This window comes from Cimex lectularius, unplaced genomic scaffold, assembly GCF_000648675.2.
Source record: "Cimex lectularius strain Harlan isolate CLEC.00 unplaced genomic scaffold, Clec_2.1 scaffold26, whole genome shotgun sequence".
Classification (NCBI taxonomy): domain Eukaryota; kingdom Metazoa; phylum Arthropoda; class Insecta; order Hemiptera; family Cimicidae; genus Cimex; species Cimex lectularius.
Genome location: NW_019392721.1, coordinates 646,320 through 665,826, shown reverse-complemented (window position 1 = coordinate 665,826; position 19,507 = coordinate 646,320). Strand labels below are relative to the sequence as shown.

The window sequence follows — 19,507 nt, the reverse complement described above, 5'->3', positions numbered from 1 at the left end:
TGGGTTCGAATCCCGCTGGTGACACTTACTTTTTTATCTCAACTAAAAACCTTAATTATTTGAAAGCTATTAATAAAGTTCAATCCATGTTAAATGACATTTCATCATTGTATTACTGCCAATCAGCATTCAATTTTACCTCAAAGTTTGCCATAAAAATAATCAAATTAAGCAATTTATTTTCACGTCCTCTTAATTTTACCAGCATTACATGATTGCTTGGATCTGCCTAAGCTCCACTTCTTTCTGCAGATTTCTATTTAAGTTTTATTTATGGCTCTTCATTCAGGTGAGTTGTGACAAGTCGCAACTGATGCCTCTGGGATATTTATCCCGTGGAAAATCGATGAAAGCTACTACTTTTTAGATATTTTTTCGATATATTTGGTCTTTCTAGAGTTTTCATTGTTCAAGTCAAGTTATTGGAAAAATGGTGAAGCCAATGGTATCGAGGATATATATAGTCTGTTGTGCGAGTTCTTTTCTTTTAGTTACTTGTTCTGCTTTATCAGCCCAGGCTATCCGTATGTGAGTAAATGTCTTACTATCATGGTGTACATCCATAACAGGGTTTCCGGTCTGCATCCCCAGTTTCTTCCTGCTATACTTCTGCTCGTGTCGCCTTCATGATGGTAGAGCTGATGTGTTTCTTAAATGTTACTGTTTTGTCTAGTGTGATGCCCAGATATTTGACTTCATTTTTGATTTCTATCACGGTGTTATTGAGTGTTATTTCCCTCATGTGATCAAGTTTCCTTTTCCGTGTAAAAGCGACTATAGTTGTTTTATTGGGGTTGATCCCAAGTCTGCGGTTTTACACCATTCTTCTGTGATTTTTAGTCCCTCTTGGATTATATCGCAGAGAGTTTCCTCGAATTTTCCCCTGGCAGTCTATGTCACCCGCATTCCCTGACATTTTATTCCTGAATGATCCAGGGTCTCAAGCAGTTCATCAACTGTTAGGCTCCATAGAAGAGGTGACAGTACCCCTCCTTGAGGAAATCCCTTGGTTGTGCTAACTTCTATAGTGTCTGTTCCTATATTTGTTTCAGCTATTCTAGTTCTTAGCAGTTCTCCAATCCATCTAGATGTGGTTTGGTCTATGTGTTTTTTCCCCACGGAGGCCTTCATTGATACATGAGATGCATTGTCGAAAGCTCCCTCAATATCGAGAAATGCGCAGATTGCTATTTCCTTTGTTTCCAGTGTTTCCTTTAGGTCACTAGTTAGCTGGTACGGTGCAGTTCCTGCTCTGTATGCATGCTAACAATAATGGAGAGGCTTGTCTACAAGTGCTGTCGTACTTATATGGTTGTCTATCAGCTTTTCAAGGGTCTTTAATAGAAAGGATGTTAAACTGATTCTGTAGGATTTAGGTAATGTAGGGTCTCTTTTCCCCACTTTTGGAATAAAAACCACCTTTGCCCTATGCCATGTCTGTGGTATGTAACCTAGTGCTAAACTATTTCTATACAATCGCAGCGATGTTGCAGTAATTATATCCGTTCCTTATTGGGACAATGGGTGAAGCCAATGGTAACGAGGGCATATATAGTCGAGCTGTGTAGTCCCAACTGATACCTCTTGGGCACTTATCCCTTCAAAATCGGTGAAAACTACTAATTTTTAGATATTTTTTGGTATGTTTGGTCTTTCTATAGTTTTCATTGTTCATGTGAAGTCATGGGGACAATGGGTGAAGCCAATGGTATCGAGGATATATAGTCGAGCTGTGTAGGCACAACTGATGCCTCTGGGACACTTATCCCTTCAAAATCGGTGAAAACTACTAATTTTTAGATATTTTTCAGTATGTTTGGTCTTTCTAGAGTTTTCATTGTTCATGTCAAGTTATTGGGATAATGGGTGAAGCCAATAGTATCGAGGTTATATATAGTCAAGCTGTGTAGTCTCAACTGATGCCTCTGGGACACTTATCCCTTCAAAATTGGTGAAAAGTACTACTTTTTAGATATTTTTCGGTATATTTGGTCTTTCTAGAGTTTTCATTGTTCATGTCAAGTCATGGTGACAATGGGTGAAGCCAATGGTATCGAGGATATATAGTCGAGCTGTGTAGGCACAACTGATGCCTCTGGGACACTTATCACTTCAAAATCGGAAAAAATTACTACTTTTTTAGATATTTTTCGGTATGTTTGGTCTTTCTAGAGTTTTCATTGTTCATGTCAAGTTATTGGGACAATGGGTGAAGCCTATGGTATCGAGGTTATATATAGTCAAGCTGTGTAGTCGCAACTGATGCCTCTGGGACACTTATCCCTTCAAAATCGGTGAAAATTACTACTATTTATCAAGTGAAAATCATCATTACTCGACTCGGAATCAGGCTGCGGTTGGCACTTGTGCCCAAAGTTGCTCAATTTGTCCAACTTAGTTGTAGGTCATTCCTTGACTCTAAACAAAGAGCACATGGGATTGACACCCAATATAAGAATTGTTCTTGAGCAGTGAATCTTTGAATTTTGAAAGAAAATTGGGGTATATCGTACATATATAACATATAACAGGGTATATAAATCAAGTTTGGATGTATTCTGCGTTAACTGTTTTGTGAGAATGTATTTATAAGCGTGAATGTGTAATACAAGAGAATTGTTAGTGAACTATCAAGTCAATCAATTAAACTAAGTGTAATTGTAGTTGATTATAACTGTAAAGGTTACTTGAGTTAATGATATGTAAATAAGAAAGAATGCATTTAAAAATGAACAAGTGTGTCTAGGTTAAAACTGCATTGCGAGCTGAAATGTCCTTGTTGTTTATAACCTAAATTCAGCTGTGGTAGGTCTGACCTCAAACTACCGAAACACCGTCGGAGATACGGCCGGTTTGATTATGCAGATATGTGTACGCATATGCATATATCTGGAGAATTGAACCCATATAAATCAATCAATAACCTAATAATCAAGCCTGAGATGAACAGTCCTTTGACGTAAACTGAACTATATTAAAAACACATTTATCACCTACTGATAATTAAGTTCAGTGATGTATCAATTACTAATTTTAATTAATTAACGTCTCCATGCGAATACAAACTACAGGCTGAAGTCAATTATCAAAATTTGTCTTCACATGCTGTTATTTATGTAATATTTAATGTTTTTGTTTCTTCCGTTTCAAATGAGTTTATTATTCACACAAATATTACTAAATAACTTTTTTTTGTGTTATTTTGCAATAATTGTATTTTTTATATATATATTTTTGCCTTGTCTCATACAGTGATAGCCATGAAGAAATTGTATTTGAAGTGCTGAACTTTATTTTCTGCTTGATTGATTTTCAAATGGTTCATAACTAATTTTTTTAAACAATACAGTTTTATTGTTCAAAATAATTATAGGAAGTGTTTTAGGTATACGACTGGTGGTTGAAGGATATGTATATGGGAGTCCGCCTTTGCCTCCCCATCAACGTAAATCCCGGTATGTTCCATAATGTATAAATTCATGGGAATAAACTAATCTTGCGTTGTTATATAAAGGAATGGTATTTCCACCGAGACAATTCAGAGGTTTTACCGACATAGCGAGATACGGTGCAAGAATTATATCACAATTGTCACAGTATAAGGATAAATTAGACAGGTTTGATATTGCGATAAATTGAACTGGAAATATTATTGTACCGTTGGTTTTTATGTAGAAGGGAGATTCCGATTGAAAAAGCGACCAGCCGGGAAAAAGGACAGCCTTTGTGTATGGCCCAGCATTACAGATTAATGACTTCTTACCGATTGCCTGGAATTGACTGTGACACACTGATCAACACTGAGCCGGATGGCCCTAGACTAGACCAGCATGTGATTTTAGCCTGCCAAAACAAAGTAAGTTACGGCTGGTCGTTACATAAAACATATTTACATAAATGTATGGTTTAGTTTTATGCAGTCTATCTCAGAAAGGGTGGTACTACTTTAACTGAAGATGAAATAGCAGGGCACATACTACAAGTTTTAGAAAGCAGTACTGACACGAAAGTATCAGCTATTGGCCTTTTAACTTCTCAACCTAGAAACATCTGGGCAGAGAATAGAGAAGCTCTTGCGCAATGTAAACCCCTTCGATACGCAAAATATTCTTTTATCTATTTATATTTTTCTTATAGACGAAGAGAATCGCAAAAGCTTCCAGTTGATTGAGCAAAGTTTGGGGATTCTGTGCTTGGACCAAAAGTCATTAGGGGATAAATTTCAAAGGAGGGGATGTGGACGGGGTGGAAAAGGCATGGTTTCTGGACTGCGTGATGAGACCAGCATGGCACATCAAATGCTACACGGTGGCGGGTCTCAAAGCAACACACCAAATCGGTGGTTTGACAAAACAATTCAAGTAAGTTTTTAATTTTTTTTTTTTAAATCTGTCTTAATAAAACTTTGTTTTGTTTCAGATTGTTATCGGAGTAGATGGCGTGAATGGCCTATGTTATGAACATTCCCCTTCTGAAGCTGTAGCTCTCATTGGTGTAATTGAAAATATTTTAGAAAATTGCTCTAATTTATCTGAAGAGCCTCTTACGCCGATGAGCACTGCTTTGCAAGAACTTCATTGGACTGAGCCACCATTCCTTACAAAGATAATAAATGAAGCTGCCCGTTCAATTGATAAGTATGTTATTTAAAATTTAATTATGCATATTATAATTATCTTTAATGTATTTTTTAATTTTAGCATGATAGAAGATTTAGATTTTTATGTTTATCGATTCGACGGTTATGGAAAGAACTTTATCAAATCTTGCAAAATGAGTCCGGACGCCTATATCCAAATGGCACTACAACTGGCCTACTACAAGTTGGTTAAATCACTAGAAAATTTTCCATTCCTGAAATAATTATAATTGAAATTGCAGATTATACGGTAAATTAACATCTACGTATGAAAGTGCATCAATTAGAAGATTCTGGAAAGGACGAGTGGACAATATTAGGTCAGCGACATGGGAAGCATATCAGTGGGTATCGGCGATGACACAACCAGAAGAAACAGGAGATCCTTTAATCCCGACTAAAAGAGTTACGTTTAGCCTCGTTACAGTATGTATTTAAATAAAGCTTTTGCATTAAGTAGGTAGGCTCTAGTTCCTCCATTTCATAAATTTAATCATAATCTTTGTTTAAGCATGTACCTTAAGTTATCCTAATTTTTCCCTACATTTCATTTTACATAACAGCCCAGTTAAGCATAAAACTACGTCGTTAACATCTTTTTTGCACACAGGATGCCGAAAAGCTGATGCTATTTGACACAGCGGCTAAAAAACAGACAGATATTATGATCGAAAATATACTTGGCCAGGGCATCGACAATCACATGCTGGGCCTTAGAGAGCAATCGCAGCTGATGAACGTCCCAATGACATTATTCAATGATGAATCATATAAAAAATTTAACCATTTTGCTTTATCAACAAGCCAGGTAATTATTTTTTTAAATTAAAATATAATAAAAAATCTAAATAAAGAGCGGTTTTTCATTTAGAATTTGTTTGTTAAAAACAAAAAGTTGTATAAAATTGTCTATTAATTATTAGATTCTTATTAATTTTATATCTTTTATATCACTCAGGCAAATAATTTCTATACGATTCTATACTCCACCTTATCTATCATCAATAAATATATTTTATTGATTTTTTTTACAAGGGTTCGCAACAGCAGAGGTTATATCGACCCTTGGGGTGCCAGTGTTTTTGAAAAAAAATCCCATTTGTAAGTAAGTCTGGCTCAAATGCATGGCCGCTGGATTCGAACCCAGGACCTTTAACTTACAGTGATGAGCGCCGTGTCAATGCATAAACCGTTGTGGCCACTGACACCCCATCAATAAATATAGATTTATTAACTTATTACACTTTTTAAAAAAAAATGGAAATTCTGTATGTCAGCACATAACCATTTTATGAGATGTACAAAACTTTCTCCATTGCCTTGATTTTTATTGAATTTGCATCCAGAATGGTGCAGGTCTTTTGCATTACTTCCTGTCTCGGTGTCATAAAAAATAGAAAGGAAACCGTTTGTTATTGAAAATTATTGATTTTGTTTGTACCTAGATATCATTCCAGAAGATTTTTTTTTTTATTTTTAATTAACTATGGCTATTTTGCCAATCTCTTCGATTTGTTTCGTGAACTCCTCTAGTTCGGTTGGCCCGGGTAGTCGATGAGTGTGGTCATATTAACGATGATTTGTATGATAAAAAATTGATTTTTTTTTTTAATTTTTGGTTAAACTTGACAAAGGAAAGATCATCATTAGCTTCTGTCATGGCTGACCTACTTTCCCAAATCCCAAATGTCTCATTTATTAAGAATGGTTTAATACGCTTTATTCAATGGCAGGCTCAGACTTTTAGAACAAAAATACAAACCTCTCATTAGCAAATAATATCATTGAAAACTATTTATCATTGACAGGTATAAATTATATAATGTACAACTCTTTTTTCCCATCTGGTAAAAGGGTTGTTTCAAAGTGAACAATTCAAAAGAAAATTTTACTAAAGTAAACCAATAGAATATAAATATAAAAAAAGAACTATAAAAGAATCGATTAATTGATTTTTAATTTGGAAAAGAAAAACATGTTCAGTACAGTCTGATTATTCAATTTTCTCCCTCCTGCATGGAAAAATTCCTTTTTCCTAAAAATGTTACACATCAAGACCCGCATGCAGGTTGGGCTAGTTCAGCACTGAATGTGTTAAACGCCTAAGTCACTCATTTATTATACAATAATTAACTTTTGTATTACATCCGGCCCGGAGGACCAAAATGTTATGAACTAGAAATATCGAGACAATCAAGAGGAAAGCATGGGTGTATAAATATATTATAAATAGATCAAATTAAACGTATTCAAGTTTGAGTAGTGAAGTCCATATTATGCGATATTCGAAGAATGCCCAACAGGGCCCTGAGGAAAGTCTAAATGTTCCTTGATTCATTGATCAACATAAACTCCCTTTTATGCAACTAAAATAAAACTTGTTTACTGAGCATAAACGAGAAGAAAATTTTTATAAAAAAGAAGAACTATAAGAGAAAAAGAGGCAAACAAGTTTTGCAAAATGTGGATAACTACGAACTAACTTCGAATCCTAGCATGATCGCTTGCTCTATGGAGCATACATCATGCTAAACACTGTTGCTAAAGAGTTACATTCATTACTGGATGCAAAAAAATTAAATTAGCATGCTACTAAAATGAGAAGACCTTCATATTATCTCGAACAAAATTGACTCGATAATGAAGGAAAACAAGACCAAGAAATTGAAAAAAAAAAAGAAAATGCAATAAATATGACTAGTTTTGGTAAAAAACTCAACTAAAAGTTTGATTTTTTTTTGAGAGGTTATTGTCTTAGAAGGGGATGAATTTTTTTTCAATAATAAGACAAATCTGTTTTAAAAATGTATCATTGGTGTAAAAAAAGTTTTCATCATCAACAAGAAGGATTTTTCAATTAAGAATTTCATTTTGAAAAAATTGAAAGAAAAAACTAATAGAGAAATTACGGGGTCATCATCAGGTTGAAGGAGTTACAAGCACAACTCTTGACACTGCGTTGATGGTCGATCGGCGATTCATGTTGAAAGACGTGTTTGTAACTGCTTCAACCTGATGATGAACTTTTAATGCTTGAAGTTCAGAAAGTTGTAAACAACAAATCTATGAATAGAACCATCATGTACAAAAAGTGAAACTAGTATAGTTCTGAAAACAAATCCAAGAGGGTGACAAAAAAGCCAGAGTTGATAGTGGATCGGAGAACACATGTTGAATCAGCAGGTCATAAACTGGATCTGGCTATACTCACCGATGCTACTCAAATTTGTTTCAGCTTTGTGTTTCTTTAGAAGTTGGAGGAGCCAGAGTTATACTTTATATAAAAAAAACCTAGATTTTTTTTAATGAGAGTTCACAACAGCGGAGGTCATATCAACCCTCAATTTGCTGGTTTTTGAAAAATTTGAAAAAAAGCCCTTTGTAAGTTTGTTGGGTTTGAATGCAGGGCTTGATTCAAAATCAGGACCTTTACCTTATAATGATGAGCACTGCCTATTTTTTGTGCCTAAACCGTTGCAGCCACCGACGCCCCCAACTACGTATATATCACCATTTTAAATTTTTCCATCCATTCCCAATAATTGAAAGTTTTTATAAGGTTCACCCGGTTTCATTTGAGGACCCAGAGTTATACTTTATATAAAAAAACCTAAATTTTTTTTAACGAGAGTTCACAACAGCAGAGGTCATATCAACCCTGAATTTGCTGCTGTTTTTGAAAAATTTGAAAAAAGCCCTTTGTAAGTTTGTTGCGTTTGAATGCAGGGCTTGATTCAAAATCAGGACCTTTACCTTATACTGATGAGCACCGCCTATTTTTTTATGCCTAAACCGTTGCAGCCACCGACGCCCCCAACTACCTATATATCACCATTTTAAATTTTTCCATCCATTCCCAATAATTGAAAGTTTTTATAATATTCAATTAATTAAGGTTTTTTTAAGTTGAGATAAAAAAGTGTCACGAGTGGGATTTGAACCCACGGCCTTCGGCTTGATATGCCGCTACTCTACCACAAGCTATCGTGACCTCGATATCTTCAGGCACTAACTTCCCATCTCAACCCCACCTTTTTGAATAGAAGGTGACGATAGCCCAAGTGGTAGAGTAGCGGCGTATCAAGCCAAAGGTCGTGGGTTCGAATCCCACTCGTGACACTGACTTTTTTATCTCAACTTAAAAAACCTTAATTAATTGAAAGTTATTAATTGGTCAAGCGGACCACAAAAAATAGTGAAGTTTTTATAAGGTTCACGCAGTTTAGTTTGATGTTGTCTGGACCTGTCTACTTTATTTTTATTTGTTTTTTAGTTCAGTTTGTCTTTTTTTCCTTCTAGTAATCTAGCATTTTTTAAATTAATAATATTTTAAGTTACACATTTTTAAATTTTTAGGTGGCTACAAAAGTTGGTTTCATGGGATATGGACCAGTTGTTCCAGATGGCTACGGCGCTTCTTATAACATCTTAGACGATTCTGTGATATTCTGTCTGTCTGCTTTCTATTTTTCGGAACTCACCAGTACGCCCAGATTCGCGCAAAGCCTTGAAGAGAGTCTCAACTCGATGCAAACTTTATTGCAGACCAGGACTTAAATTAACCAAAGGCCTTTTTAAACATTCTAACCCTTTTTGAAATGTAATCATGATCGAACGAAGTCTGCTCGTCGTACGGGATTGCTATTGTTTAAGCTTTATACAAAACAAATCGCTTTTTTTTTTATATTTTATTAACCTCAATGTGACAATATCATACTTATTGTAGGTTTTAAACAATGGCAATTTTTTGTTTTTTTTTTAAATAAAAATTGCATAAAATTCCGTGCAATTTTTTTTTCTTTTTTGTGTTAAGGGAAATGTAGTGTATTACTTCTGTGATTGTTACGTTACCAGACAAGTTTTTAATTATTCTCTTGTTATCTTTATAAAGAGTTTATTGCTTGATAAATAAAATTTTTAGAAGTGTTGAGAAATTTACAATCTATATATATATTTTGGAAATATAAATGTTAACATTATTGTTTATATTATTTTTTGTTTTTATTGGATTAACATTTACATAATGTAAATGTGACCAAGAAACAATACATATCAAGAAACATATCATTAGGAATATAAGACAATTAGATGTTAAGAGCTAACAAAAAAGAAGGTTCATTTCGTGATAAATTAACGTAAACATATCATAAAATAGAATCTGATTATTTTATTAATATATTAATCATGAAATTTGCCCTACCAGAGTGGTATTAGATGTAATACAGTAATTAATAATCCTGTTGTTATAAATAGAGAGATTTTTTATTCGTTCAAGTTTAAAGTATTTATCGTTCAAAAGTTATGACATTTCATAGTTTTATTTTTTATTTACGTTAGATTTATTTTGTGAATTATCTTTGCCCGCAGCTGATGTGAAAGCTTGTCACATCGCAATAGTTTTCACGAGGAAAAACCCAAGCACCGAAATGTGTGTGCTGTTAGAAACTATAGAATAGACGCTGTTTAGGCAGATTGCACGTGTATTAGCAATAGTACTTTAGTCAAGAGTGTAATAATTACTCAATAGTATTAAGGAAATGATACATATCATTGACTATTATAACCAAAATTGAATGTTTGCTGTGAGAAAGAGTTAATTTGAGTGTTTTTCACATTTAAAAAAAATCGTATATTGTATTTACTTCATAGATAAGTCACCAGTACAGAGTTTATGTTCTTTTTGTTTCAAATAATGCATAAAAAATAAATGCTCATAACATTCTTTTTATTTTAAAATGAACTGCATTTAAAATAAACGCAATTTAATGTTCATAAATCCTTTAATCCAGCATACATGCAGCCATTATTGATAAAAGATAAATATTTAATATTTATTAATCTATTTATCAATAAAATTGTTCTATTATTCCATTGTTAAAAATTAGTGGAGATATTTATTAATTTTTGCTAGTAATTTTGATAATTGGTGTAAAATGATCTCTGTTTTTTCTCTAATGCAGTAATTAATCATGACTGTCATTTTAAAATCTTGACTTCAATTTTCCTTTAATTCACTTATTTATTTTGCAAAATGTTTAATTTTGTCATAGTTCAATTATAAATATGTAAATAATATAAGTGGATTAAAGAATATTTTCTAAACAGAGTAAAATTAAAGAAACTATGTTTATTATTTTTTTTCTTTTATAACGTAATTTAAAAAAAAATTCAATAATAAAATCGGTACAAAAAAAATGTATTTTATAGGATAATTAACATAATATATAATACATATCATTATACAATACGATATTAGAAAAGAAAGCTTTGCGAGATAGTTTTATTAAAATATTTTATCGCCTCAATAAAATATCAAGTGTATAGTTAATAATTAACATTAGGTTAAATTGTGTAGTATTTAGTGACAGTTACTTAATGATTATTTAAAGATCGTGAGACACCAGTCATGATTTATAAATAATCATTAGGTTAAAAGATTAATATTTTTAATATCATCATATATCGTATCTGAAATGTAACATCCAAGTATAATTGTTTTTCTATAATAATAAAAAAAAATTGAGCCTTACATTATTATATAAAATACTGTAATTTTTTGCGTGTTTTCATGTCTAAATGTTTTTTGCGTTTTCTATATATTTCGTTCGTTTTGTTTTTTTTGCTGAACGCAAGATTTTCAACTTTGAAAATAGAAATGTTTAAAAAAAAAGTTATAGTTAGAAGTAACTCTCACTCTGTAGTGAGGCCCACACAGTATTTCTTGTCCAATGTGGAAAACTGCCCATAAATTTAATGATAAACAAATTCGTATGGAGAAAATTGATGTAACAAAATAAAAATAAAAATCCCGCACTGTAATGCTTTGACAATTGCTCAGAAATTATGATTGCCTTTGGTGTGAATTATTCCCTTAACTAACAAGTATCATACATAGAATATTAAAAAAAAAAAAGATAAATGCTTAGATTAGTGTATTTACCCTTGATAATTTATTGTGTTAAAGTAAAACAATTTTTGTTTTAAATGAAAAAAAAATCTAATAATATGTACATTTACTCTAATCATTATTCTAATAGTAAAAATATATTACAGTATTGCATTTTTGAAAAAAATACATATCAATTTATGGGTTTATTAACATAAAAAAAAATATATCTAAAGTGTAGTAGGTGCAATTTATCTGAAAATTAATGCGTGTTAGTAAACATTAAAAATATTTCTTATATGTCGTTACTCTGTGAGTAGGAAAGGCTGATCAAAGAGGACTCACAGGTTATAGTAAGTCTGAAAATAAACTTTTTTTTAATATTTATTTCAATGAAAGTGAAACGAACCAGATTCCTACTTATAACATTATTCATATTTCAATGTTTAAAATAAAAACTCATTTAAAGTGTTATTTAATAAACTAGTAATGTTTAATTCAAAGTATGACCATTCCAGTGTTTTTTAAATAACCAAATTTTAGTAGGAATTCATCGAAGAAATTGTACCATGTCTTTTAAAACATGTTTATGTGTTCATGTTATTGTTGTCAAACCAGTTTGTACTATTCAATAAATGTTTTGATGTCAGGTAAATCCACTGTTTATATTTATGTCACCACTTTCTGAATAATTAAATCGCAATATGCGAAAAGTACAGCAAAGTGAAATTTAAAAAAATGTAATGTTAAAACTAGAAATTTTTGGATGTTTAAGCAATTTATAATTTTAGCTGTTGATTTCAGAAAGCGCTTTGTCCAACGTAGATATTAAGTGATCGCCATCTCCCTTTGTAAATACCATGGGTGGCTTGAACTTGAGCACATTGCGATAGGGGCCATCAGTGCTTAGCAGGATGCGTAGTTCTCTCAACCTGCAAAAAAATTGAAAATATAATTATATAGAAACAACTTATATAATAGGAGTGGAGAAATAATCCATTAATAACATTTCTAGCACTATTCACTTTTTTTTTTTTTTTTTGCCAGGGAGGAAATTGTGAGGCCATTGGTGCTTTATGGATCTGTCGAGAGATTTCGAGACTAGGGGGTTGTGTTAGGGTCCAGGGTTTTATAGAGGCATCTGTCGACTTCCTGCAGTTTGTATGGGGGGGGGACTTAGAGATAAGAATAGGGATAAAAGAAGTGGCCACAAGGCCTTCTCGACCTGAGTAGATTTATTGTGCCTGTTTTTGTAACTCGCTGGCCAGCTTCAGGTTGTTAATCAGCCTCCATAGCCTTGCCAGTTGGAGTAGGATCTTGCTTGTGTTGTTCCTGACCTTGTTGCAAGAACCTGCACCTACTTGGGGGGATTTAAGGCCTGGATAGTAAGGTTGGATACTAAACAAGCTTAGGCAATGGTTCAAAAGTTTTTGGACTGGAGATGACTGAATTCTTTGGAGGTTTGACCGCTTGGTTGACCTAGCTTTATTCTGTAGTAAGTCTTTTGTTGATGTAGTCACAAATAGCATACGACATTGGTTACTGAAAGAGAAACATAGATTGGAAGAGAGGTGATGTTGAGGTTAATTGTTGCTGAGATTTGGTTTCGTTGCGTCTGATCGTTTTTTTCTTGAACCATTCTTTGAATCAGAAGCGATGGTCCTGGAGGTTTCTTAAGGCCACTACTGGGTCTGGGGATGCTGAAAGGAAGATGGTATCTTGAATACTGTATTGGTATTGATAGTCTGCAGTGTATACTGGATAGAGAATGGAACCAAAAATGTTGCCCTGTTGAACATCCACTTTGGCAAAGTTGGTGGGAGAAGGACACCCCATTCCTACTTGTTTGTACCAATAGGATTCTAAAATGAAATAATAAATGGATTGATGTCCTTGAGTTTCCAAAGTGAGTTCAAATGTTACAATCAAAAAATGCCTGTCAATTTTCACAGCATTCTTGCGAGTATACAATATTTACCACCTTGTGGCACTGTTCGATGGTTGAATATTGCCTGAATTAATGGGATGATAGGTGTTTCAATACATGGATAAAATCTGAAGTAATTGATTTTTAATTTGGAAAAGGAAAACACGTTCAGTACAGTCTGCTTATTCAATTTTCTTGCTCGTGCATGGAAAAATTCCCTTTTCCTAAAAATGTTACACATCAAGACCCGCATGCAGGTTGGGCTAGTTCAGCACTGAATGTGTTAAATGCCTAAGTCACTCACTTGCTATGCAATAATTAACTTTTGTATTATATCCGGCCCGGAGGACCAAAATGTTGTTGAGACAATCAAGAGGAAAGCATGGGTGTATAAAAATATTATAAATAGATAAAATTAAATGTATTCAAGTTTGAGTAGTGAAGTCAAGAAAAAGAAAATTAATATTAGTTTTGGTAAAATTAAACTAAAAGTTTGGTTTTTTGAGAGGTCATTGTCTTAGAGGGGATGAAAATTTTTTCAATAATAGGACAAATGTTTTAAAAATGAATCATTGGTGTAAAAAATGCTTTCATCGTCAACAAGAAGGATTTTTCAATAAGAATTTTATTTTGGTAAACGTCCAATCAGAAAATGATATAGCTTTAGACTTAAAGAAAGCTAACAAACTGTCTCCAAGGCTTGAAAGAAAAAACTAGTCGAGGAGTCATCATCAGGTTGAAGGAGTTACAAACTCATCTCTTGACACTGTGTTGGTGGTGGATCAGCGATTCATGTTGAGAGACGTGTTTGTAACTGCTTCAACCTGATGATGAACTACAATTAATTAAGGTTTTTAGTTGAGATAAAAAAGTCAATGGCACGAGCGGGATTCGAACCCACGATCTTCGGCTTGATACGCCGTTGCTCTACCACTTGAGCTATCGTGACCTCAATCCACTCGGACACTAACTTCCCATCTCAACCCCACCTTTTTGAATTTTCCCTCCTTTTTGCCATTTTGAATCCCGCTCGTGCCATTGACTTTTTTATCTCAACTAAAAAACTTAATTAATTGTAATATATTAATTGGTCAAGCGGACCACGAAATTAGTGAATTTACTGATGATGAACATTTAATGCTTGAAGTCGAGATAGTTGTCACAAATCTGTGAATAGAACCATCATGTACAAAAAGTGAAACTAGTATAGTTCTGAAAACAAATCAAAGAGGATGACAAAAAAGCGAGAGTTGATAGTGGGTCGGTGAACACATGTTGAATCGGCAGTTCATAAACTGGATCTGGCTATAATCACCGATGCTACTCAAATTTGTTTCAGCTTTGTGTTTCATCAGAAGTTGGAGGAGCCAGAGTTATACTTTATATAAAAAAAACCTAGATTTTTTTTAACGAGAGTACACAACAGCAGAGGTCATATCAACCCACAGTTTGCTGCTGTTTTTGAAAAATTTGAAAAAAGCCTTTTGTAAGTTTGTTGGGTTTGATTCAAAATCAGGACCTTTACGTTATAATGATGAGCACCGCCTATTTTTTTATGCCTAAACCGTTGCAGCCACCGACGCCCCCAACTACCTAGATATCACCTTTTTAAATTTTTCCATCCATTCCCAATAATTGAAAGTTTTTATACGGTTCACCCGGTTTCGTTTGAGAACCTAGAGTTATACTTTATATTTAAAAAAAACCTATATTTTTTTTAATGAGAGTTCAAAACAGCAGAGGTCTGCTGGTGTTTTTGAAAAAAATCCCTTTGTAAGTTTCTTACTATCTTATTCTTGCGGGTGTGCAATATTTACCATCTTGTGGCACTGTTCGATGGTACAATATTCCCTTTTGAGTTCTAAAAATAGAAACAATTTATTTTTGAACATATTTTTAACATGCTTTATGTAATAAAAACAAAAGTAGTAAATGCCATATTTGACATAAAGCATATAGTAAAAATGTAGTGGCTATTTTTCATAGTAATTAAGAATAAAAGAGACCTATTATTGCTTATTTCTTTCAATGAGAGATTAATAATAAAATGCTGTGTTTGATACAAATTAAAAATATATAGACTTTTTTTAATAATTGAGAAATAAATAATACAGAATGTCTCTACCTGGTGACCACAAGTCTTGCTTTTTCAGTTGCTGGCTCCTTTGTAACTCTATTAGATACCAACTCGATACCAATAAATAAACCATGGCCTCTCACATCTCCAATTATAGAGTGTTTTTCTTTGAGTTTTGTCAAACCAGCAAGCACGTATTTGCCAACTTCGTAAGCATTTCGCATTAAATTGTCTCTCTCGACGACTTCCATGACAGCAAGAGATGCTGCACAAGAGACAGGATTTCCTCCAAACTATAACATACCTATTTTAATAAAATTCTCAAAATGTTTAAATTTGTAAACGTACTGTGTTGAAATATTCTATGTCGATTTTTTTAGCTATTTCATCTGTTGTGATAACAGCAGCGACAGGATGCCCATTGCCCATAGATTTGCCTATTAAATATTGTTTTTAACTGAAGCAGTATAGGAAAAATGAAATCTATGAAGTAATAAATATTAGAAACCATTTAATAAATGATCATACCAACTGTGACAATATCAGGTACAACCCCTTGCGCCTGAAATGCCCAATAATTTGTGCCGACTCTTCCGAATCCGACTTGGACTTCATCAGCTATGCAAACCCCACCGGCAGCATGTACTTGTCTAATATTTCGTACATTGTGAGATTTAATGATTGAGTTTTAAAAGAATCACCTACTTGTACACGTTTTTCAGGTAGTTGGGCGGAAGGATGATCTGTCCAGCGCAACTGGGTGCCGACTCAGCAATAAATGCCGCAATCTTCCTGCCAGAATTTTCGGCGTTTTTAATTATGTCAGCTACATCCTGGGCATATTTTCCACCCATTGTTTCAATACTTTCGTTACAATATTTTCCCCTGTAAGCATCAGGAATCGGCGCCTAAAAATAATAGATTTGTTAGCATTAATTAATATGAACAGAATTAAAAAAAAAACATACCACATGGACCCATTCTTTTTTTGGGAATTGCCCTGCTTTAAATTTATACGGAGAAATATCAATCAATGAGCTTAAATGTCCATGATATGCACTAAAAAAAAATTAAACATTGAAATTAAAATAAATTTTACCTTTATTATCCCTGATAATTCAAACACATTTATGGATTTTTTCCTTATTCTGTAAATCTGCTGTGATAAGTGAAACGTCAAAAAAATATTTAGAATCTCTGGAATAATCAAGCTCCAGACAATCATTACAAAACAATCAACTTGCAATTAACACTGAATTTTAATCAATTAAAAAAACCACTGCCTATAATTAATTAACAAATTGTTAATTTACTAACTATTCTAAGCATATGATATCCTGTTGTTTTGTGTATGCCCGGGCTATACGTAGGGCCAGATCATTTGCTTCAGATCCAGAATTTGTGAAAAAGCAAACTGACAAATGCTCGGGGAAAGTGTTCGATAGCCTCTCAGCGCAGAGTACAAGATTGTCATGCAGAAATCTGTTGTTAGTGTTCAAAATTGACATTTGCTCTGCCGATTTCCTGACTACTGTGTCATCGCAATGTCCAACTAAAACAAAAAAAAAAAAAAAATACAAATTCATTCGGATAAGAATTTATATGTATCGATAAATTGTTCTGACGATAACAAATCTTTGATTATTTTTGTTTTAATTATAGTGTGTTTATTGCTATTAGATTACAAACAAGTCATATTGAAATATCGTTCGTTGAAAGAGCTTACCATGAGCCACGTTATTCAGACAATCCAAATATTTCTCCCCTTTCTCATCATACATGAACTGCCCCTTGCCTCTCGTAATTTTAAGAGGGTTCGCACGGAAAAAGAGTTCACATGATTCCCTGGAAAAAAAAAAATGAAAATGGTATTTCGTTCACTATTCCATATATTTTTACAGCCATTGGAACATCAGTTGAAAAATAATCAACACTCATTTCTTTGTTAAATAAAAGAAATATTGGCCACAGGTCGTAAAGAAAAGGTCTAATATTTAACTTGCAAAATCATATTTTTTCACAATAAAATTTCATATTATTTTATACCTTTGCATGTGCAACATCATAAAAATCCATTTTATTTTTATAAAAGTTGTTAATTTTTTTTAATATGAAAAACGTGATTTTCGTGATTGTTTGAACAAAAATAATGCCTATTGTTTGTCAATCTAGGCCAGAACAGTTTATCTAATTATCTTCCTATCTGAAAGAAAGAAATAACAAGGGGAATTTCATATTTGGTTATGATATATATTTTGAGTATTCAGCATACGAAATTTCACCTGAATTATTGTAAACATTTTTTTAAATTAAATTCACTAATTTCGTGGTCCGCTTGACCAATTAAATCATTACAATTAATTAAGGTTTTTAGTTGAGATGAAAAAAAGTTAATGGCACGAGAGGGATTCGAACCCACGACCTTCGGCTAGATACGCCGCTGCTCTACCACCTGAGGTCATCGAGGTCACGATAGCTCAGGTGGTAGAGCAGCAGCATATCTAGCCGAAGGTCATGGGTTCGAATCCCTCTCGTGCCATTAACTTTTTTTCATCTCAACTACAAACCTTAATTAATTGTAATTTTTTTTAATGCTTGACAGGCTGTCTCAAATTATAAGCAGTTTGAATTGTAAGAATAAATTGGAAAAAAAAAAAAAGAAAACTACGAGATATTTCAAAAAGCAACATATTTTTAATAAAAAAAAAAAAAATTACAAAATTATGAATGTCATAATTTTTGTACAGTTGACACAAAATGTTAAGATATTAAAGCTACTTAAAAATAATATAAAAGCTCCAAAATTATAAAAATTGGGTAAAAACAATTTTTACTTTTATCATCTTATTAAAAGTTATGTCTATATAAACTATGCTCCCAAACAAATTATTATCTAATATGTAACGGTATAAAACCATAAAAATATATTTATCATGAAAACAGTTCTATTTCATTTCTTGCCCTGAGATAAGATTAGGCATGAGTTTTATTACAATAAATTATAAATCAAATTTATGCAATACAAAACATGTTTTATTTTTAATTTTTCATTCTTTATTCTTTTTTTTCTTACTACCATACATTAATCTTAATATTCCTTTTAATATAGCCTGTTTTTTTATAAAAAAATTAATATTTATTATTATTTAAAATAATCCGGTCAGTTATTTATTACTAAATAAATATATGGATTATTCACTACGACTCACCCAATATGTCTTTTCCGTAATTTTATTGTATCACTTTTTGGCATTTGTTCCAGGGCTTCCATTGTTTACGGTTGAGAATCAAAACGATGCTAACCTGTTTATAAATAATATTGGAAACGATTGGTACTCATAAAAATTTTTTCCTCTCCTTATATAAAGAATATAAGAGAAGAGTGGGAGATGCGAGATTATTTTCTGAATAGTAATCAAGATAAGAGGAGATAAAAGTGAACTGAAGTTTAAAAAAAAAATCTATTCTTTTGTTGAAAGTAGAATAATATAAAGCTAGATAATAAGGAGCCACGTAATTAATTATAAGTTCTCTATAAGTTATCTATTTTCTGGTGATAAAATTCCCTTTAAAAGATCTATTAATTTTTTTTTTTTTAACGTTCAAACAATGTTGTCTAATTTATAGGCAATGCTATTTTTATGAGGGCTGTAAACATGTCCAAACAGTTGTATAATTTCATTTAGGTGTTATATCCAGTTGAATTGAGATAGTTATTTTTCCTATGTTCGTAATACTGTCATTTCATGTATCAATGATAGAAATTATGTAGGCTCAGAATTACCATTTATTTTATGCAGAATTTTTCCATCAAATTAAAAGTTTAAGGGATAATTATCTTTAACAAACGGACCAGATTTCCATAATGATTCTGCCAATCTCATATAAATTTTATTTATTTTATAAGACAATAAAAATATATTATTTTATTGTAAAATAGATACTATGAACCTTTTTTTTAATGCTTATTGGGGGGAT

At 32.6% G+C, this 19,507-nt stretch overlaps 2 protein-coding genes across 3 annotated transcripts in view; one reads left to right on the top strand and one right to left on the bottom strand.

Annotated features, from left to right (window-relative positions):
* The window catches only part of LOC106664013 (choline O-acetyltransferase), a 74,305-nt gene extending 62,753 nt beyond the window's left edge, over positions 1-11,552 (top strand). The window contains exons 3-12 of one of the 2 annotated variants that reach the window (XM_014389359.2): positions 3,386-3,455; positions 3,515-3,617; positions 3,676-3,856; positions 3,911-4,082; positions 4,138-4,361; positions 4,420-4,637; positions 4,701-4,823; positions 4,882-5,044; positions 5,250-5,447; positions 8,996-11,552. In XM_014389359.2, the coding sequence (XP_014244845.2) occupies positions 3,386-3,455; positions 3,515-3,617; positions 3,676-3,856; positions 3,911-4,082; positions 4,138-4,361; positions 4,420-4,637; positions 4,701-4,823; positions 4,882-5,044; positions 5,250-5,447; positions 8,996-9,196 (1,653 nt within the window). In that variant the 3' untranslated portion in view covers positions 9,197-11,552. Of the gene's footprint in view, positions 1-3,385; positions 3,456-3,514; positions 3,618-3,675; positions 3,857-3,910; positions 4,083-4,137; positions 4,362-4,419; positions 4,638-4,700; positions 4,824-4,881; positions 5,066-5,249; positions 5,448-8,995 lie in introns of both variants that reach the window. The other variant, XM_014389358.2, reaches the window with a different exon arrangement.
* Positions 11,253-18,867, bottom strand: LOC106664015 (ethanolamine-phosphate phospho-lyase). Its single transcript, XM_014389360.2, has 9 exons — positions 18,739-18,867; positions 17,256-17,374; positions 16,847-17,081; positions 16,498-16,588; positions 16,235-16,437; positions 16,058-16,179; positions 15,878-15,966; positions 15,578-15,822; positions 11,253-12,457 (listed from the first exon to the last, which is right to left on the bottom strand). The coding sequence occupies exons 1-9, from the start codon at positions 18,798-18,800 to the stop codon at positions 12,313-12,315; spliced, it is 1,311 nt and encodes a 436-aa protein (XP_014244846.1). The 5' UTR covers positions 18,801-18,867; the 3' UTR covers positions 11,253-12,312.
* Between the last annotated feature and the right edge of the window lie 640 nt (positions 18,868-19,507).